This window comes from Thamnophis elegans, chromosome Z, assembly GCF_009769535.1.
Source record: "Thamnophis elegans isolate rThaEle1 chromosome Z, rThaEle1.pri, whole genome shotgun sequence".
Taxonomy (NCBI): domain Eukaryota; kingdom Metazoa; phylum Chordata; class Lepidosauria; order Squamata; family Colubridae; genus Thamnophis; species Thamnophis elegans.
The window spans coordinates 142,121,113-142,143,542 of record NC_045558.1 but is presented as its reverse complement, the minus strand read 5'-3'; the positions used below and the strand labels follow the sequence as shown (position 1 = coordinate 142,143,542).

The window sequence follows — 22,430 nt, the reverse complement described above, 5'->3', positions numbered from 1 at the left end:
ACAGCAAAAGCTGGGTGACAAAACTATATCCAAGGCACGTAAGGAAGAGCCGCCCCCCACCCCCCAAAAAAAAGAGGGGCTCAGAGGATTATATACATTTTAAGCAGACAGAAACAAAGTTTATCCAATCAGAGACAAGGATTCATTACCAACATGGTCTTTAAAACGTTCTTTTGTCCCAGCCCCTCTCTCTGTCTCCCTTATCTATGGAGAATCCCTATAGCCTTGTGCAGGGGGTGGCAGCCCCCCCTTTGCCAAGTTATTTTTCGGCAGGATGCTTTAAGGATTTACAAGCCAATACAACAACGGATAGAGTGGATGGAGGGAGGAGTAGAAGGAAAGATAGGAAGGTGAGGAGAAAGGAGAGGAATAGGAGAGAGGGGAAAACAGACAAAGAATTGGAGGGAATGTAAGAGTAGGAGAGAGGGGAGGAAAGGGAAGAAGAAGGGAAGGGTAGAGGGGAGGAAGGGGAAGGAGAGAAGGGAAAGGAGAGGAGGAAGGAAGGAAGGAAGGAGAGAAGAAAGAGAAGAAAGGGGGGAAGGGAGGAGGGAAGGAAGGAGGGAAGGAAGGAGGGAAGGAAGGAGAGAAGGAGAGAAGAAAGGAGGGAAGGAAAGAGGGAAGGAAGGAGAGAAGAAAGGAGGGAAGGAAGGAGGGAATGTAGGAGAGGGGAAGGAAGGAGGAAAGGAAGGAGAGAAGGAGAGAAGAAAGGAGGGAAGGAAGGAGGGAAGGAAGGAGGGAAGGAGAGAAGAAAGGAGGGAGGGAAGGAAGGAGGGAAGGAAGGAAGAAGAGAAGGAGAGAAGAAAGGAAGGAAGAAGAAGTAGGATTGTTGTAAGATAAGATGGGTTTATGGGATGGTAAGAAAGCAATTTCAAGTATATTGTCAACTGTAGGGGAGAAAAATTGTTACAAATACATATTATTAATAACAGTTATGAGATCATATAATTGTGAATGTATATATGAGAAATAAAAATTTTTTAAAAAAAGGATTTACAAGCCAGGAAAACTCCCTAGTTTGGTCCCTTTATCTATGGGGGCCTGATGTTCCCATGTAACAATTTCTTCTATGTTTTCAAGAATGTGCCTAGCTTTGAAGCCGACAATAGAAGCGAGAGGCAGCAGCGAGACGTTCACAGTCCAGTATTAATTTGCTAGGCTAGAAAACAACTAATTTCAGACAGTATACAATAATATAAGCAGAAGAATATATTATAAAGATATCTTATTGTTGGTAAATAATTTTAATAAGGAAGTAATTAAACATTGGTATATATATGAAGTGACTATTTAGAATACCTTGTTGAAAAATGAAGGAGTAACATCTTTGTTTGAATGTACGATGTACAAGGACAATAATGAACATAAGCATACTCGATGGATGATTGGTGGGATTGTACATAATTGAAAAACAGTGATATACAAATATAAATGGTTGGTAAATCTCTTTCATATTGGGATCTGTGATTATATAAAGGTATATTCTTATTAAACAGACAATCAAGAATGTAAGGGAATTAGGTTTATTGAAAAAAATATTAATTGTAATTGAATATACGTTGCACGATGAAAGTGAGGTATTTACTTAGATGGAAAATCTGTGATTGTATATGTAATTGAGAATATGGATGCAAAAACACTTGTAACCAATCGACATGCTGTAGGTAATGGATGAGATCTTTTTTTTAAAATATATTGTTTTTTTTATTTTTATGTTTAAAAATAAAAAAACAGATATGGAAAAAATAATAATATAAGCAAAAGGCAATATTGCTTCATCTTGATTCATATACTCCTTTGTTATTAATATGGGATACATTGTCAGATATAGAAATATTTTAAATGAGGAAGGGAGACTTAAAACGAAAGAAGAAATAGTGTCCAAGGGATTGATATAACGTGGTATCCTCTAGATCAGTGTTTTTCAACCTTTTTTGTGCAAAGGCACACTTTTTTCATGAAAAAAATCACAAGGCACACCACCATTAGAAAATGTTAAAAAATTTTTTAACTCTGTGCCTATATTGACTATATATAAAGTAATTCTCTTGAATAGGAATCAAACAAACAAAAAGAAATTATTATTTATTATTATTATTAATTATTATAATTATTATTTAATTATTATTAAATAATGAAATTGCCTCTAAATAAAACTACTAAAACTACAACTGTGCTTATAATGTTACTTCAATTTTCCTTCCACCCTGACACACACACCCCGAATCTACTTGCAATAGGACAACATGGGAATGTTTCCACAAGACATTTATACATGGTTAACCATGGTTTAGCTTTATTGAATTCATCCACTAATTTCTATATTGGTTCTCATATAGATTGGGCTTACAAAACACTTCTAGCTCTAGCATGGAAAAACCGTTGGCTAATGTGGAATTATGGCAGAGCCCTCCTCCCGCCCCAAAAGACGAGGCAAGCCACGTTGAAGCAAACAGCCTCCGCCACAATTTTTTTTAAAAAAAAACCAATGTCAGTTGTAGGAAAGGGGAAGAATGGCTGGAGAATTACCTCTCTCTCTCTCTCTCTCTCACACACACACACACACACATTCTCCCACGCACAGAGCGGGAAAGGCGAGCAGCGACGCCGGGCTGCTTCCTCCTCCGCAGCCGCCGCCTTCACGCAACGTGCACATTCCCTCTCAATTTCTTTTGGCTTGCAGCTGCAGCTGCTCTCAGGCAGGGTCAGCCCAGAGCCTGCAATGACAAGCCCCACCCTTGCGCGGCTCCCTCCCTCGGGCTCGTCGTCCCCTGGAGAAAATAGGATCGCGCACGCGTGCAACGGCCACGGGGCTTGCCCTAGCTCTGGTTCGGGTGAAAGGGATGACGGCGGCGGGAGATTAAGCGAATTCGCCGGGCGACAACAGAGGCATTTTAAAAACGATTTCTGGGGGGAGCGGGGGGGGCGAGTGTTTTTCCCACGGCACACCTCACACTGTGCCGCGGCACACTAGTGTGCCGCGGCACAGTGGTTGAAAAACACTGCTCTAGATACAGTCTAGATATGAGAAAGATGTTCAATTAAAAAGAATTAACAGTGTTCGATAAAATTCCAACGGGAACAGGAGATTAATAAAGAAACTGTATAATTACTTATTGGGCATAAAATCAGAAGAGGAACAAGTAAAAGAAACAGTGATAGCATGGGAGAAATTTTTTTGGCTATACGATAGAATTGGGTAAATGCCAGAAATTGTGGGATAGGAATTACAAATTTACAATGTCAGCTGCATACAAAGATTTTGATTTTTGATTTGATTTGTTTATTATTTATAGGCCGCCCTTTTCCCTGAGGGGACTCAGGGCGGCTTACAATTTATGGGGAGGGAAATACAAAACAATAAGACATAAACAACACATAAGTAAAAATAGAACACAACATTCATTCGTCATTTGGGTGGGGACGGATTACAATCTTTATCCCCAGGCCTGACGGGATAGCCAGGTCTTGAGGGCTGTATGGAAGGTCTGGACGGTGGTGAGGGTACGAATCTCCACGGGGAGATCGTTCCAAAGGGTCGGAGCTACTACTGAAAAGGCTCTCCTCCGCGTAGTTGCCAGTCGACACTGACTGGCGGATGGAACTCGGAGGAGGCCTACTCTATGCGATCTGATAGGTCTTAGGGAGGTAATTGGCAGGAGGCGGTCTCTCAAATTCAAAGAGAATTTGTACAAGATGTTTTACAGATGGCATCTACCGCCGGCGAGATTGGCAAAGATGTTTAAAGACAACTCAGCTACATGTTCGAAGTGCCACCAAATACTTGGATCTTATTATCATAGGTGGCGGATATGTGGAGAGGCAAAGAAATATTGGGCAAAAATTAAGACACGGTTGGAAGAGATGATACAACAACATATTGAGCTGAAGCCAGAAACATTTCTGCTGGGAATTCTACGCGAAATTCATAATAAAGAGAATGTATATTTAATCCTTCGTGTATTAACCGCAGCTAGAATTGTATTTGCACAACGTGTTGATGCGAAGGTGATAAGGAAAATATTAGAATGTGCAGAAACGAACAGACTAACGTTAGCAATTAAAGAGAAAGAGGAAGATTGAATATTACAGGATTTGAGGAGTATTTTACCAATGGTAAAGAGAGAGAAAAAAGGAGTTTGGAAATGAAGACAACTAAAAAATAAGTAGCTAATACATTTAGATAAAGATGTCAAACAGTTAGTATGTGTATGTCAAGAATAATGACATTTAATGTTGATATATTATTACTAGAAGATAGTAAGAAGAAAAATGGAGAGTTTTATAACGTTTAAAGGCTCAATATATTATAACACTAAACTTAGGGAAATAAGGTTAATATGAATGTGAAGGATATGGCCAAAGAGGAATGATGCACAGATATGTTTTTACCCCAGATGACACACTGCATAAGAAAAGATGGAATGTTTATTTTTGTAGTTGAAAAATAATAAAACTTTTTTTTTTTTAAAAAGAGCCAGAAACATTAATATTGGTCCAGAATGAAAAAAAACCCACCGTTTATTTTTTTTTATTCTACCACGGCACCACAGAGAGTATTTTAACTTACTGCGCCTGTGTCTGGTTTGCAAATTGCACAGGGGCACATAGGACAGCACTCCAGAGCAGCGGTAATCAATTGGAGGTCCGTGAGAATATTTTGGTGATCCGCAGAAAAATTATTTTGCATTTTTTTTATATTGCACTCAATCAGGGGTCCTCAAACTACAGCCCCTGGGACGGATACGCACTTGTGTTGCTGCAGAGAGTCTCCCCCTTCGGGGTCTTTTTGTGAGGGTCGGAGGGGGGCAGAAATTCCGACTTGGGGTTTGCTTCAGCCTCCTGGTGGGGGGCTTTTGGCGAAGGCTGGAGGGAAGAGCCGCTGGGGGCAAAGAGCCGGAGGGCCTGGTTCCAGTGGGACTGCATCATGGCCTGGAACTGGCTGACCATCTCAGCCCGCTGAGCCTCCAGGCGCCGGCACCTGGCCTTGCACTCCCGCAGGTCTTCCCTCTGCTTGGAAAGCCCATGCTCCTAGTCCTCAGGGAGGTGCTTCTACTGAGCCTCCTTCTGGGCCAGATCCAATTTGAACTAAGCCAACTCCTTCTCCTGATGGCTGCTTAGCTCCAGCAACTGCTCCCTCTTGGGCCCTAAGGAGCACGGCCGGGCAGGGGAGGAGTAGCTGGGAGGGGAGGGACAAGTAGAGGCTGGCGAGGCGCCCCTTGATGTGAGTGACATCGAGTTGGCCACGCCCACTCTATCTCTGTGTCCGACGCTTAGCATCCACCAGAGCCTTCCCCAGACTCCAGAACTGGCCCACGATCCTCCCCAACATCCTCCTCACCCAAGTCTGCCAGGCCACAACACAACCAGCTAAATTTCTTGAACTAGAAGGAAAACTCCTGATGATCAGATGTATGGAACAGTTCACTTACTGAGGTTATGGGATGTCCATTTCTGGAGACCTCAATCTCCGACAGGATCGCCGACATCCGATGATGGATGTGGAAAGAGGAGGAGGAGGAGAAAAGAGAAAGAGGAGGAGGAGGGGAAGAGGGAGAGGAAGAAGAGGAAGGAGGAGGATGGGGGGAGCCAGAGAAGGAGAAGAAGAAGAAGGAAGAGAGGAGGAGGAGGAGATGATGATGAAGGAAGAAGCGAAAAGAAGAAGATGAAGGAGGAAGAGGGGGAGAAGGAGAAGAAGGAAGATAGGAGGAGGAGAAGATGATGATGAAGAAGGAGGAGGAGGAAAAAGGAGGAGAGGGGGAGGAGATGATGATAATGATGGAGAAAAAGGAGGAGGAGGAGGAAGAGAAGAAGAAAATGAAGAAGTAAGAAGGGAGGGAGGAGAAGATGAAGAAGGAAGAGAGGAGGAGGAGATAAGGAGGAGGAAGAAGAAAAGAAGAAGGAAGAGAGGAGGAGGATGAGAAGATGATAATGATGATGAAGAAGAAGAAGAAGAAGAAGGGAGGAGTAGAAGAAGATGAGGATGAAGAAGGAAGAAGGAGGAGGAGAAGATGAAGTTGAAGGAGGAGGAGGAGGAAGAAAGAGGAGGGAGGAGGAGAAGGAAGGAGGAGGAGGAGAAGGAGGAGGAGGAAGAAGAAGAAGAAGAAAGAAAGAAGGGAGGAGGAGGGAGAAGAAGAAGGAAGAGAGGAGGAGGAGGAGGAGATGATGATGATGATGATGGAGAAGGAGAATAAGAAGAGGAAGGAGAAGGAGGACAACGATGACGACAGACCTCAAAGGGGCTGGAGAGTCATTTCTCATGAATGCTTGGATTGAGTTTCCTGCAGCTGGCAGAAGGCTGGACTAGATGGTCTTTGGAACCCTTCCAACTTCAGCCTTGTAGGATTCAGTCAACTGAATTGGCTCTTTTCTCTTTAATCATCACAGAATCGTAAGGCTGGAAGGGACCTCCGAGGTCTTCTAGTCCAACCTCTGCTCAAGGCAGGAGTCCTCATACCACCCCACTCAAATGGCGGCCCAGCCCCTTTTTGAAAACCTTCACCAGGTTGCGAAGGGAGGCACCCACAACACAACAGCACCGTCTGGAAAGCTTAGGGGGTGTCTTGGTTTGCGGCGGTTGTAATCTTGAAGCCGACAGGAGGACAAACGAAAGGATTTGTGACGTCACAAAAAAATCTCCCTTTTTTTCAGCTTAACAACAGAAACTCTTTCAAGGTAATTAAAATTCGCAGTATGTGCTGCCATCTAGCTACTTTCCAAGGAAATGATTTCAAATACGGCGGCGGGAGAGTGAAATATGTTAACTCTGTTCAATTTATTCCACAACATTCGAATTGAATTAAATCTAATTTTCCTTTTTGGCCTGGTTCCACTCTTTCCTTGACACCTGCCCTAGAATGCCCCAATAGCGCAGCTAGTCCTCAACGTACAGCCACAACCGAGCCCAAAACCTAGGTTGCTCCCCCCCCTTGCAACTTTTCTTGCCGTGTTTGTTCAGTGAATCCCGGCCGTTGTTCAATGAGTTGCACGGTCGTTAAGCGAACCCGGCTCCCCCATTTGGACTGGGCTTGTCCGACGGTTGCAAAAGGGGATTTACCTGACCCGGGGGGGGGGGGACACAGCGACCGTCATAAATGTGAGCCCTCTGTCAAGCCGCCGAATGCAAGTCGCGTGACCGCGGGGAGCGGTCGTAAGTGTGAGAAATGGTCATGAGACTTAGACGTAGAATAACTTCATCACTCCAAATGTCCACTAATCCCAGCCAAAATGAAACTTCCTTGCAGACCCCTCTGATATATACACTAAAGTCCACTTTTTTCAATGCAAGAACCAGTCATAAATCACAATCCCTTGGAAAATGTTTTTGTGGGTTTGATAGATTTACTCCTCTATCCTTATATCTATCAGGATATATCTCACCTTATCTTATATTATTATTAGGCGATCATTTTTTTTTTAAAAAAATCCAGCACCGCTATTAGATATGCCATTGTCCCTTGACGATGCGATATATAAACCCTGTGGATTAAAAAATAAAAAAATTAACCAGGTTTATAAACAGGAGAAATTTCTTCCTGTTCCTCTTGTGTCAATGTTGGGTCTGCCAAAGCAACGAGTCGCTTGGCGCAGAAACAGATGTGCCAGCGGCCAGCGCAGCTGGCAGCAGAGTCGGAGAGTGAGGAGGTTGGGGAGGAGCATGGGCCAGTCCTGGAGGCTGGAGAAGGCTCGGACGAGGGCTCTGTGTCGGAGGCAGAGAGGGGTCAGGGCCGTCCGACAGTTATCAGCTGCCTTCGGAGTCGGACATGAGTGAGGCAGAGGAACAGCTGGAGCCTGTTCCCAGTGTGCGCATGCGCAGAGTTGCCAGACGAAGGAAACAGCTAAAGAACAGGGGTCGACTTGGGAGTAAGGCCGCAGGTGGATGGTGAATGGCCCCTCCCATAGGACATAAAAGAGGAGCGAAAGGGGAGTGGAGTTTGCAGGAAACAATTCGTTCAACCGGTCATTAGATTCATTTCAAGAGTGTGAAGATCTGTCCTTGAATCTGAGAGACTCTCTGCCCAGTCTTTCCCTGCATTTGGAAAATATTGACATGGCAGCTTTCCAAGCTAGATAAGGTCTGTGGTCATAAATACTCCTTGGAAAGACTGTTTGCCAGGCCTTGGCTGAAGGTGAAGGAGAGGAATTCACATTCTTTTAATAAAAGGGGTTTTTCTCAGGACCAGGATTCTGCCTCCTGCTTTTGCGGGGGGAATTCTAGGTCAGAACAACAAGTTGCTTGGGACACAAACAGTATCCAATCCAAGAATATAGCCTGTTCTGTTCTTCACTTTGGAATTTGCACCATGCTTTACACACACACACACACACACACAGACACTCGCTCCAGCCCACAAATCTCAGTTCAGAGTCCAGAGAGAGAGAGAGACCAAACAGGACTGCGTGTCCTTTTTGCAACTCAACACAAAACAGTGACGAAGCAGGAAGGAAGGACCTCTTTGAGCTGGGAGCCCATCAGCCCCTGCCGTGGGCACCATGGACCTTATCAATGCCTTGGCCCCCTCGTCTTTGTTGAAGTAAGTTCGGGGGGGGGGGACGGAGGGCTGGAGACGTTGTTGTTGGAAATCTCGACTTTCCCAAGTCTTGGTCATTCCTGGTTTCTCCAGCTAGCTCTCAACATCTAGCCTAACTTTGTGTTTAGTTGGGCCTGCTGTCGCAGAGTCCGTCTTGACGCAGGTTACGGCGGCCAACTTAAGGATGCTGGGGGACAAGGAAGTGTGTGGGGGGGAGAGAATCCCATCCCTGTTTGTGGGAAATGAAGGAAGGCACAGCAAACTATGTGGGTTCACCCAACTTCTGGTCATTTGCAAAGATTTCTAGGTTCAACCAGGGGTGAAGCTTGGTCCGTGGTCATCTGGTTGAGGGACTGTGATTAGGGGAGAGGGTGTTTTACACACAACCTGGTTTGTTTGATCTCTGGTTGGGGTTCAAGCGACCCAGAAGACAGAGACAGAGAGACAGAGAGAAAGAGAGAGACAGACAGAGAGAAAGACAGAGAGACAGAGAGGGAAAGAGACAGAGACAGAAAGACAGAGACAGACAGAGAGACAAGAGACAGAGAGACAGAGACAGAGAGAAAGACACAGAGAGAGACACACACACAGAAAGAGGCACAGAGAGAGAGAGAGACAGAAAGAGAGACACAGAGAGAGAGAGAAAGAGAGACAGAGAGACAGAAAGACAGACAGAGAGAAAGAGAGAGAGAGAGAAAGAGAAACAGAGAAAGAGACAGACAGAGAGACAGAGAAAGAGACAGAGAGACAGAGAGAAAGACACAGAGAGACAGACAGACACACACACACAGAGAGAGAGAGAGAGAGACAGACAGACAGAGACAGAGAGAAAGACAGACAGAGAGACAGAGACAGAGAGAAAGACAGAGACAGACAGACAGAGGTACAGAGAGAGAGACAGAGTGACAGAGACAGACAGAGAGAGAGAGACAGAGAGAAAGAGAGAGACAGAGAGAAAGAGAGAGAGAGAGAAACAGAGACAGAGAGAAAGAGAGAGAGAGAGAGAGAAACAGACAGAGACAGAAAGACAGAGAGACAGAGAGAGAGACAGAGTGACAGAGACAGACAGAGACACAGAGAGAGACAGAGACAGAGAGAGACAGACAGACAGACAGAGACAGACAGAAAGACACAGAGAGACAGAGACAGAGACAGACAGAAAGATACAGAGAGAGAGAGACAGAGACACACAGAGAGAGAGAGAGAGAGAGACAGAGTGACAGAAACAGACAGACAAACTTGTCTGGCAGAGGAATTCTGGGAGTTGAAGTCCAAAAGTCTTTAAAGTTTTGGAACAATATTTCCCAACCTTGCCAAGCTTGAAAAACTCATTATTTATAACAACAATGAAGAAGAAGGGAACTAAACATTAATATTGTACCAAGTCAAAAAAAAAAACATGGATAGTCACCTTTTCAGATTAAATGGTTTGTTTGTTTATTTGTTTGTTTGTTTATAAAATTTATAAGCCGCCATCTTACCTCAAAGTAACCCTTTGAGGTAAGAGTTTCATTTTTAAAGAAAATAATTTTGGTTTGTAATAAGCCAAGCTCTATAGCTGCAACATTCAGCCCAATCTTGGCTTATTTTACAAAATGCAAGGTAGATCCTGGCTTGTTTCTCACTTCAGAAGCTTTTAAAAAAAAAACCCACATCTGCACCACTGCTCCATGGATACATTTGTGCAATTGATATGGACTCCCTTGCTACTTCATCATTACTCCACCACCACCACCCCCTTTCTTTCTGGAGAAAACTATCTGGAGTTTGGACTCTAACCTCCACAGCTAAGGAACGATTGCTGCTGTAATAAACAGGCCCATGTAATCTTGATTAATTGTGGCTATTTGGGGAGCCCATTGGGGCTAATCTCTCGGAAATCAGGGACGGGCAAATCTTACAGAAGGACATTTTTAGTGGCCCTGCAGAAGAGGAAGGCGTGTTTTCCGCTGGGCGCTCTGCACATGCCCCGGCGCACCACACCCCAAAGTCAAGTGACAGGTTAATACCGCGTTAGAATAGAATAGAACTGGAATATTTCATCCAGTTTTGGCCGCCACGCTATAAAAAAAGATGTGGAGACTCTAGAAAGAGTGCAGAGAAGGGTTCCACCACAAAACCGCGGTCGACTAAAGCGCACTCGACGAAACCGCGTACCTGATGTCATCACAGCGCGATGAAAAAAGCACGCTGTGAGTGGTAAAGCTAAAATTAACGCGTAAACCTAAACCTAACCCCCCCAAACCTAACCCTAACCCTAAACCTAACCCTTAACCTAACCCTAAACCTAACCCTAAACCTAACCCTTAACCTAACCCTAAACCTAACCCTAACCCTAAACCTAAACCTAAACCTAATGCTAACCCTTAACCTAACCCTAAACCTAACCCTAACGCTTAACATAACCCTAAACCTAACCCTTAACCTAACCCTTACCTTTACGTGAATCGGCTTGCTTTAAAAGCGCCTTTTAAAGCGGCCTTTTTTCTCCACGGTCGTTGTTGTCGCGCTGCTGATGACGTCAGCGACGCGCTTTAATCGGGCGTGCTTTAGTGGACCGCGGTTTTGTCGTGCCACGCAGAGAAGAGCAACAAAGAGGATTAGGGGACTGGAGGATAAAACATACGAAGAACGGTTGCAGGAACTGGGAATGTCTAGTCTGATGAAAAGAAGGATTTGGGGTGACATGATAGCAGTCTTCCAATATTTGAGGGACTGCCCACAAAAAAGAGGGAGTCAAACTATTCTCCAAAGCAGAAGAAGCAATGGATGGAAACTAATGAAGGAGAAATCTAAGCTAGAACGGAGGAGAAATTTCCCCGTAGTGAGAAAAATTGAACAGTGGGATTTCAGAAGTTGTGAGTGCTTCAACATAGAAGGTTTTTAAGAAGAGATTGGACAACCCCTTATCTGAAATGGTTGAGGGTCTCCTCCTTGAGCAGGGTTGGACTAGAAGACCTCCAAGGTCCCTTCCAATCCTGTTATGTGTTAAATCTTACAAGCAGAAGGGCTAGGGGTGACAGGATAGGAGTCTTCCAATATTTGAGGGGCTGCCACAAAGAAGAGGAAGTCAAGCTATTCTCCAAGAAGGAGAAGAAGCAACGGATGGAAACTAATCAAGGAGAGAAGCAACCTAGAACTAAGGAGAAATTTCCTGACAGGGAGAACAATTAACCCTCGGAACAGCTTGCCACTACAAGTTGTGGCTGCTCCATCACTGCAGATTTTTAAGAGGAGATTGGACCACCATCTCTCTGAAACGGTAGAGGGTCTCCTGACTGAGCGGGAGGAAGGGTTGGACTAGAAGACCTCCAAGGTCCCCTTCCAGCTCTGTGATTCTGTTATTCTCCGTCAACTCAGGTCGGTCTCCAATGCGGGCTCGGAAATCTCCCGCCGGGTCTGGACGCCGAGCCCTCCGCCCCAACGGCCGTTCCGCGTGTGCGATCACAAGCGCCACACCCGCAAAGGACTGATGGCGAGCACTTTGGAAGACTTACTTAACAAGGTTCGTCTATTTGCCTGGGATTTGGGGGGGGGGGGGGTATTGTTGTTTTAACGCCTTGATCATTATTATTTTGGTTCCAAAATGCTGGATTTGGGGTTTGGGTCCATCTAGCGAGTACCTTCTCAAGGACCGGAGGTAGTCAGATGTTGTTGTGGCCCACCAGCAACCAGTAGATTGTGGCAACCGATTCGGAGAGTAAGGAGATTGGGGAGGAACCTGGGCCAATCCTGGAGTCTGGGGAAGGCTCAGATGAGGGCTCTGTGTCGGAGGCAGAGAGAGGTCCAGGGCCGCCTGACAGTTATCAGCTGCCTTTGGAGTCCAACATCAGTGAGGCAGAAAAACAGCTGGAGCCTGTTCCCAGTGTGAGTTGCCAGACAAAGGGAGCAGCTAAAGAACAGGGGTCGACTTGGGAGTAAGGCCACAGGTGGACGATGAATGAAATAAAGAGGAAATAAAAGCGACAGGGGAGTGGAGCTTGCAGGAGACCATTAGTTTCATTGGTTCGGGACTCTCTTGAGACTCCTTGCCAAGTTGTGCAGATCTCGGCCTGGCAGCTCCTCAAGCGAGATTAGGTCTGTGACCATAAATCCTCCCTCGAAAGACTTTGCTGGATGTGAAGGAGCAGAATTCACAGGGAGTTTGCTTCCTGCTCTCGGGAAGCTTAGTTCAGAACAGATGTGTTTGTGTTAATTATTATCATTATTTTATCCCCCAGAAAATGTCCTACATACACACACATACACATACATACACACACAACTGCTTTGAAGCTCAGGTTCTGAATTTGCAGCAGGTCCTTCCACATCGACCTCTCTTTTCCCCATCTGTGAAATGGGCATAAAATCTTGATGCGCATATTTAACGCATCAAAGAAGAAGTTTAAGGGAGGGTGGGGAGAGGATGTGTCTTCGCCCTGCGGGCCTCAGCTTGGTGGGTTTCTTGTTTTGTAGGCCAGGGAGACCCTCTTGATCTCCGGCATGGTCTTCCTGGTGCTGGAAGAAGACGGGACCCTGGTGGAGACGGAGAGTTTTTTCCAAATCCTGGAAGACAACACGGCCTTGATGGTGTTGGAGAAAGGACAGAAGTGGACTCATGGCAGGGTGAGCACCGTCCAATCCAGTCGAGTAAAGACTGGATAGCCATTCGGGTGATAGGAGGTCTCCTGCCTTGGGCACCTGGGGGTTAGACTTGAAGACCTTCAAGGTCCCTTCCAGCCCTATGAGCCTATATCTATCTATCTATGTATCTATCTATGTATCTATGTATCTATGTATCTTCTCTCTCTCTCTCTCTCTCACTCTCTCTCTCATCTCTCTGTCTGTTTGTCTGTCTCTATCTATCATCTATATCTATATGTATCTATCTATATCCATCCATCCATCCATCCACCCACCCACCCACCCATCTATCTAGCCGTCTATCTAGCCATCCATCTATCTCTCTATCTATCTCTCTGTCTATCATCTATCTATCATCTATCTCTGTCTGTCTGTCTGTCTGTCTATCTCTATCTACCTATCTTATATCTCTGTCTATCTATTTATCATCTATCTCTGTCTATCTATCTCTGTCTATCATCTATTTATGTCTGTCTGTCTATCTCTGTCTATCATCTATATCTATGTATCTATCTCTGTCTGTCTGTCTGTCTATCCATCCTTCCATCTATCCATCCATCTATCATCTATTTATCTATCTATCATCTATCTCTGTCTGTCTATCTATTGGTATCTATCTATATATCATCTAGCTCTGTCTAACTCTAGCTATCTCTATATCTATCTATCCATCTATCTATCTATCCATCCATCTATCCATCCATCTATCTATCATCTATTTATCTATCTATCTGTCATTTATCTCTGTCTGCCTATCTATCTATCGGTATCTATCTATCTATATATCATCTAGCTCTGTCTAACTCTATCTATCTCTATATCTATCTATCTATCTATCTATCTATCTAACATTTATCTATCTATCTATCTATCTATCTATTTATCTATCTAACATTTATCTATCTATCTATCTATCTATCTATCTATATCGGTATCTATCTATGTGTCATCTAGCTCTATCTATCATCTAGCTATCCCTAGCTATCTCTATATCTATCTATCTATCTATCTATTGGTATCTATCCATCTATCTATCTGTACCTATCTATCATCTATCTATCTATCCATCTATCTATTGGTATCTGTCTATCCATCCATCCATCCATCCATCCATCCACCCACCCACCCATTTATTATGTGTCTGTCTATCTCTATCCTATCTCTATCCATCCGTCCATCCATTATCTATCTATCTGGCTATCTATCTATCATCTATCTATCTATCTATCTATCTATCTATCTATCTATCTATCTATCTATCTATCTATCTATCTATCATGATCTATGTCTGTCTGTCTAATCTGTCTATTATCCATCTATCTATCTATTATATCTCTCCCTCTCTCTCGGATTGGGCATTTATTTATCCAGAATGGTGTACCGTCTCCTGTCTTGAGACACCTGGGTGTTGGACTAGAAGACCTCCAAGGTCTCTTCCAGCTGTATTAACACAGCTTCCGCTGTTGGTTTTCCATTTCACAAGCTTTTGGTCATTTCTATAATTGCAAAATCGTTCCAAAACCAAAGTTTCTTGTTTGTCACCTTTGCCAAAGGGCTCAAATGTGAGAAATAAATTTTAGAGGTATCCCAGATCAGCTTGGGTGAGGATTGTGTCCAACTACACCCATCTCTGCCCCAATTTCATCATAAATCTGGGTTTTCTGGCCAGCCAAGCACCCCGTTGTTCACTTGTGGTGAACATAAAGCTGCAGGAAATGCCTTTGGTGCCTTTTTTTCAACAAACCCCAAACCACACTCAAAGCAGCTGCTAAAATTGGATTCGTCGGTTTGGGGGTTTGGCTTTTGTGGCTTCACACAAACACACACCCTCTCTCGGGTGGCTTTGGTGTGGTGTGCATTTTTCTCGTTGGGATCTCAAATTTCCTTTGTTTGAATCATCTATGAGATTTTGATCCTGCCTTTATTACTTTCTCCGTCACACAAGGCAGCAAAAATACTTAATTCTTCTATTTCCCTCACAAGAATAACCATCCCGTGAGGTGGGTTGGACTGAGAGAGAGAAACAGACAGACAGACAGACACCCAGGTGCCATTTGTATCTAAGGCAAGATTAGAACTCACCATCTCCTGGTGATTGGCCCCAAAATCAGCCAGTCGGTTTTAACACCTAGGGTGGAACTAGAATTTCCAGTCTCCTAGTGATTGGCCCCACAATCAATACAATACAATACGATAGCAGAGTTGGAAGGGACCTTGGAGGTCTTCTAGTCCAACCCCCTGCCTAGGCAGGGAACCCTATACCGTTCCAGACAATAGCAATAGCAGATTTTTATATACCGCTTCATAGGGCTTTCAGCCCTCTCTAAGCGGTTTACAGAGTCAGCATATTGCCCCCAACAACAATCTGGGTCCTCATTTTACCCACCTCGGAAGGCTGGAAGGCTGAGTCAACCCTGAGCCGGTGAGATTTGAACCGCTGAACTGCTGATCTAGCAGTCAGCCTGCAGTGCTGCATTTAACCACTGCGCCACCTTGACAAATGGCTATGCAATATCTTTTTAAAGACTTCCCAGTGTTGGGGCATTCACAACTTCTGGAGGCAACTTCTGTTCCACTGATTAACTGTCAGGAAATTCCTCCTCAGTTCTAAGTTGCTTCTCTCCTTGATTAGTTTCCACCCATTGCTTCTTATTCTACCCTCAGGTGCCTTGGAGAATAGTTTGACTCCCTCTTCTTTGTGGCAGCCCCTGAGATATTGGAAGACTGCTATCATGTCTCCCCTAGTCCTTCTTTCTATTAAACTAGACATATCCAGTTCCTGCAACCGTTCCTCATATATTTTAGCCTCCAGTCCCCTAATCCTCTTTGTTGCTTTTCTCTGCACTCTTTCCAGAGTCTCCACATCTTTTCTACATCGTGGCGACCAAAACTGGATGCCGTATTCCAAGTGTGGCCTTACCAAGGGATTGTAAAGTGGTATTAACCCTTCACCTGATCTTGATTCTATCCCTCTGTTGATGCAGCCTAGAACTGTGTTGGCTTTTTTGGCAGCTGCTGCCCACGGCTGGCTCCTATTTAAATGCTTGTCCATTAGGACTCCAAGATCCCTCTCCCAATTGCTACTATTGAGCAAGTTACCACCTATACTGTACCTGTGCATTTCGTTTTTCTTGCCTAAATGTAGAACCTGACTCTTTTCACCACTGAATTTCATTTTGTTAGATAGTGCCCAATGTTTGAGTTTGTCAAGATCCTTCTGTATCTTAAGCCTGTCTTCTGGAGTGTTGGCTATTCCTGCCAGCTTGGTGTCATCTGCAAATTTGATGAGTTTCCCATTTATTCCCTCATCCAAATCATTGATGAAGATGTTGAAGAGTCCTACTGGGCCTAAAACAGAGCCTTGGGGTCCTCCACTGCATCCCTCCCTCCATGTAGATACAGTTCCATTGAGGACTACATGTTGAGTGCGGTTGGTCAGCCAGTTACGAATCCATCTGGTGGTGATTCTGTCCAACCCACATTCTTCTACTTTATCTAGTAGTAGGTTATGGTCTACCTTATCAAATGCCTTCCTGAAGTCCAAGTAAATTATATCGACGGCATTCCTCTGGTCCACTAATTTTGTCCCTTTGTCAAAGAATGCAGTAAGATTAGTCTGACATGATCTGTTTTTGACAAACCCGCGTTGGCTTTTGTCTATTACTTTGTTTACTTCTAGGTATTCGCTAATTCGTTACTTATCTTTTCCAGAATCTTTCCTTATCAGCCAGTCGGTTTTCATACCAAAGGTGGAACTAAAACTCCCAGTCTCCTAGTGATTGGCCCCAAAATCAGCCAGTCGGTTTTCATACCCGGTGGAACTAGAACTTCCCAATCTCCTAGTGATTGGCCCCCAAATCAGCCAGTCAGTTTTCATACCTGGTGGAACTAGAACTCCCAATCTCCTAGTGATTGGCCCCAAAATCAGCCAGTTGGTTTTCATACCTGGTGGAACTAGAACTTCCCAATCTCCTAGTGATTGGCCCCAAAACCAGCCAGTCGGTTTTCATACCTGGTAGAACTAGAACTCCCAGTCTCCTAGTGATTGGCCCCAAAATCAACCAGTCAGTTTTCATACCTGGAGGAACTAGAACTTCCCAATCTCCTGGTGATTGGCCCCAAAATCAGCCAGTCGGTTTTCATACCCGGTGGAACTAGAACTCCCAGTCTGCTAGTGATTGGCCCCCAAATCAGCCAGTCAGTTTTCATACCTGGTGGAACTAGAACTCCCAATCTCCTAGTGATTGGCCCCAAAATCAGCCAGTCGGGTTTCATACCTGGTGGAACTAGAACTTCCCAATCTCCTAGTGATTGGCCCCAAAATCAGCCAGGGTGGGACTGGCTGATTTTGATTTAGTCCCTAGGGTGGGACTAGAACTCACCATCTCCTGGCGATAAAGCTACTGTTACTTCCCAAACCAGTGCTTTCCAGATGTCCTGGGACATCGAGACCCAGAGATCCCAGCCAGCTGGGGGTGGACTTAGCTCATCCACATTGCACCAAGTCACAATCTTCTTTTAACAACCCCATAATCCCTTGCGGGTGTGGACTCTAGGCAACTGAATGGAGCTGAGAGTTTACTGGCCAGATGTCCTCCCCTGTCGCCAATGCGGAGTTATATTCGTCAGATATATTCTCAGTGTGCCCGAGAGAAATATCTGCCTCTACTTAGGATTGAACCCACAGCCTCCCGATTGTGAGGCAAGAGCTCCACCTCTAGGCCACCGCGCCACTCCTGCCCTGCACCAAAGCAGCGTGCAGGTAATACAACCTGTTTCCCCCTCCCAGAGCATCAGCCGGTCGTTCGGCCTGAGCGGAGACAAGCCACGAAACAGCAAGGATATCGCCCGCATCACCTTCGACGTTTACAAGCTGAATCCCCGGGACCTTTTCGGCAGCCTAAACATCTCGGCCACCTTCTATGGGCTCTACTCGATGAGTTGCGACTTCAAGTGCCTGGGACCCAAGAAAGTTTTGCGGTGAGACTGGTTCCTTGCCCTCCCGGGGAGAAGATGCAGAGGCAGGTTTGGGGATGGCCCAAGAGTTTTCCGGGGAACGTTTTCCACCAATTCACATAAAAGATTGGGAAAAAATCTTTGCGCAGAAATGTGAGAGAAGAGAAAATCGGCGTTAAGACTCACTGCAGTTATTAGAGGGATAAATGACTCCACCGCCAGCCAATGCTTCCATTTGAGGTAGTCCTCGCATTACGACAACTGAGCCCAAAACGTATGTTTGCTAACTTAAACATTAGTCAAGTGACTTTGACCCCATTTCACAATCTTTCCTGCCACATTTGTTAAGTGAAACGCTGCAGTTGTTAAGTGAGTCGCACGGTTGTTAAATGAATGTGGCTCCCCTGTGGACCTGGCTTGCCTGAAGGTCACAAAAGGGGATCGCGTGACCCTGGGACACTTCAGCCATCATAAATATGATTCGGTTGACAAATGTCTGAATTTTGATTGTGTGACCACAGGGATGCTGCATTAGTCGCAAGTGTGAAAAATGGTCGTAAGTCACTTTTTTCAGTGCCATGGTAACTTTGAAGGGTCACTAAATGAATTGTCGTAAGTTGAGGACTACCTGTGTTTGGTTTTGTTTATTTAATTTGACTTTTATCCTACCTTATCTGTTCTGGCCCCTCTCTGTCCGGTAATGAACGCAGGAACAGGGTTAGCTGTTTGCCACTCTTTATTCATAGCAATTATAATCCTGTTGGCTGAAAGCCCAGACACGACTCACTGGCAAGACGTTGGCAGCAACCCAGACTCCAACAGACACGGGAACACAAGGCAGACCAGACAAGGAGTTCTCCAGATTACTATGAACGGTTGCGTCCTGCAAAAAGACTCCTCCCAAAGTCTCTTCTTATATACTCTCTTGGGAGGGGCCAAGCCACAACGACCTGGGCTTGATTATCTCTTATGAGTCTGTCTCCGTAACTGCTGCCTCAGTTTCTCTGCCCTCCGTTGCCTGGCTTCAGGGACAAACTCCCTTTGATCGTCCCCACTGCTCCATGCATCAGGCGCCTCCTGGTGGCCAACCAGCCTCTCTGGTCCCTGCTCTGAGTCAGAACCCTGCCCAGGGTCCTCCACATCTTCCATAGCAGACTCATAGGGGTCCTTGCTATCGGAGTCCATCGGCAGCTCCAATGGCTCCTGCTGGGTCACAACACTTATCATTTATGAATAACTTAAGGCTGTAAATATTCCTTATACTCCTCCCTCTTCCTATTTTCCCCCACAACAATCCTGTGAGGTAGGTCGGGCTGCGAAAGAGGGGCTGGCCCAATCACCCAGCCAGCTTTCATGCCTACGGCAGGACTAGAACTCACGACCTCCAGGGGATTGACCCAAAGTCACCTAACCGGCTTTCATACCTAAGGTTGTCCCACTTAGCAGCAGAAACGTAAGGTTCTCTTGTGGCCGTGACTCGAAGACTAACAGTACCTCCCAGTGGTGGATTTCAGATCCCATCGCAACCGATACGCTGCGTACGGGACCGGGCGTCCTCGTTGGGCACGCGCGCTGCGTGTGCGTGCACATATCACCGCCCTGCAACACCCAGCTGCTCAGTGGAGGTCGCGCAGGCGACGTATGCTGTGCACGGGTGTGCAATTAGCCGGTCGCGTTATTAGCCGGAACGCGGGCAGGCGAGGGGGCCAAATGAGCCACCGTATCGATACGAGGGTCGCTGCTCCTGGCTACCACCGGTACGTCCATACCGGGCCATACTGCCCGTAATCCACCACTGATACCGCCTATGTTTGTGAATTATTTTGACAAAAATTCTTCTTTCTTTCTTTCCCTCAGGGAGATCCTGCGCGTCGCTTCCGCCGTCATGCAAGGTATCGGGCACGTCCTTTTGGGGGCGTCCAACTACATCCGCCGACTCCTGGACGCGGGGGACAACTGGCAACCCCAAGTCAAGATAACCAACTATCAATATTGAGGCCTCCTTCCCTGCAAAAGGCCCGAGAACCTCCCAGCTTCGAACTGATCTGGAGGGAATCCACTTGATTTGGGAGTCAGATTTAACCGATATTTAAACCAAGGATAGACATTCCTATCTGTAGTTTTCTGTCCAGTATTCATAGGTTGATCCAGGCTGGAGCAGAATACAAGCGCTTCAGAATCTCCTCAGAAAATGTGCTTTTTGTCGGATTGCAAAACCCATCATCCCTGGCTGTACGGTCTCGATAAACCGCCTTTGCGAGGGAACCAGGCTTAACAAAGCCGGCCTACTGGCCCGTATCCAGCAGCGGGAGGCGCTAATCAGCACGTTGAAGACCCAATCTTTGGCTTGCAAAGGTTGGGCCGTAGAGCCTCCAGCTCAGCTACCCGTCTACCTGCATTTAACTGGCAAAGCAGGAAGTAGAGATAGTCCCTCGACTTACGACCATTCGCTTAGTGACTAGTTAATACTTCGACAAGTAGTTCAATGAACAAGTTGAAACTCACAACGGTTCATTTCGTGTCCGGTTACAACAGCACTGGAAAAAATTCTGACTTATGACGGGTCTTGCATTTATGACTGCGGCATTCAAAATCAAAATCGCTTGGCAACCGGCACTTACAGGTAGTCCTCTATTTACGACCCCAGTTTTAGTCCAACATTTGGACTAAACAAATTTGTTAAGCGAGTTTTGACTCATTTCCCCGCTTTTGCATCACCGCAGTGGTTAAATTGGTAACCTGGTCGTTAAGTGAATTGGGTTTTCCCCGTCAACTTTGCTGGTCAGAAGGTCGCAAAAGGGGATCAGTGTCACGTGACTGCAGGACACTGTAACCGTCATAAATAGGAGTCAGCTGTAAATTATACGACCATGCGAATGCTGCAATGGCGTAAGTGTGAAAAATGTCATTTTTTTAGTGCCATTGTAACGTCGGATGGTCACTAAGTGAATTGTCGCAAGTCGGGGAGTATGTGTATTTATGATGGGTGCCATGTTCTGGGAATCACACAGCTGCAACCTTCCAACAATGGGGAAACTGGATTCGCTTAATGACCGCATGCTTCATTTAAAGGCAGCAATTCCCTTAACCACAAGGGCCAAAAATTAAAAAGTGGTAAAATCAGGTATGACTTGTTTAAAGACCGCCTTCTTAGCAACAAAGTTCAGTCACAAACTACAGTCGTAAGTTGAGGACGACCTGTATTGCAAGCCCCACACTTTGCCTCTTAATTCCTGCTGGTCAATATTTGAGCCGCCGATAACGGCTCGTAGTCCAACCTCCTGCTTAAGACTTGCGGACTTCAACTCCCAGAATTCCCCAGCCAGCCGTGAGAATTCTTCAGTCTGGCAGCCATCTTGGCTGAGGAATTCTGGGAGTTGAAGTCCACAAGTCTTAAAATTGCCAAGTTACAAGACCCCTTGATTTAAACCAGGCGTGTCAAACTCAATTTCGTTGAGGGCCGCATCAGGGCTGTGGTTGACCTCGGTTGGGGCGGGTGGGTGGGGGGTTGGCTAAATGGGTGGGTGTGGCCAAATGGGTGGGCGTGGCTAGTTTGACGCCACTCCCCAAGCTGCTGGCATGTTTCCACTTCGCATTAGGTAGGCCAGGATGGCCCCGTGGGACGGATCCGGCCCGCGGGCCTTGAGTTTGACACCCCTGGTTTAAACCATCATTTCAAGGTTACAGGAAGCTGTGGGCCAATGCAGATTGTCCCGCCAGTCCGTCTGCCCCAAAAGCAAGAGCCATTTGCAAAGAATTGATTGCCTTTTAATACCTAAAAAAATATAAATAAATTTCCATTTGAGAATAGAGTCCAGTAAGGCGGTGCCCGGATTTTAAAACAGGTTCTTTCTTTCTTTCTTTCTTTCTTTCCTTCTTTTTCTTTTCTTTTTCCTTCTTTCTTTCCTTTCTTTCTTTTTTCCTTCTTTCTTTTCTTCCTTTCCTTCTGTCTTTCCTTCCTTCTTTCCTCCCTTTTTTCTTTCTTTTCCTTCTTTTTCTCTCTTCTTTCTTTCCTTTCCTTCCTTCTTTTTTTATCCTTCTTTTCCTTTCTTCCATCTTTATTTTCCTCCTTCCTTCTCCTTCCTTTCTAATTTCTTTCTTTCTTTCCTCCCTCCCTCTTTTCTTCTTTCTTTCATTCTTTCTTTCCTTCCTCCCTCCTTTCTTTTCCTTTTTTTTTCCTCCCTTCTTTCTTTCCTTCCTCCCTCCTTTCTTTCCTTTTTCTTTCCTTCCTTCTTTCCTTCCTTCCTCCCTCCTTTCTTTCTTTCCTTCCTCCCTTTCTTCTTTCTTTCCTTATTTCTTCCTTTCCTCTCTTCCTTCTTTCTT

The 22,430-nt window shown here is 45.4% G+C and overlaps 1 protein-coding gene and 1 long non-coding RNA gene across 2 annotated transcripts; both read left to right on the top strand.

The window, feature by feature from the left end:
* Positions 1 to 8,364: 8,364 nt before the first annotated feature.
* CIDEB (cell death inducing DFFA like effector b) lies at positions 8,365 to 21,230 on the top strand. The gene is made up of 5 exons (XM_032237172.1): positions 8,365 to 8,531; positions 11,889 to 12,033; positions 12,984 to 13,133; positions 17,941 to 18,131; positions 19,965 to 21,230. The coding sequence occupies exons 1-5, from the start codon at positions 8,491 to 8,493 to the stop codon at positions 20,101 to 20,103; spliced, it is 666 nt and encodes a 221-aa protein (XP_032093063.1). The 5' UTR covers positions 8,365 to 8,490; the 3' UTR covers positions 20,104 to 21,230.
* LOC116522317 lies at positions 9,787 to 10,165 on the top strand. Its single transcript, XR_004256964.1, has 2 exons — positions 9,787 to 10,028; positions 10,100 to 10,165. It is a non-coding gene; the product is annotated as an uncharacterized LOC116522317 (long non-coding RNA).
* Positions 21,231 to 22,430: the final 1,200 nt, after the last annotated feature.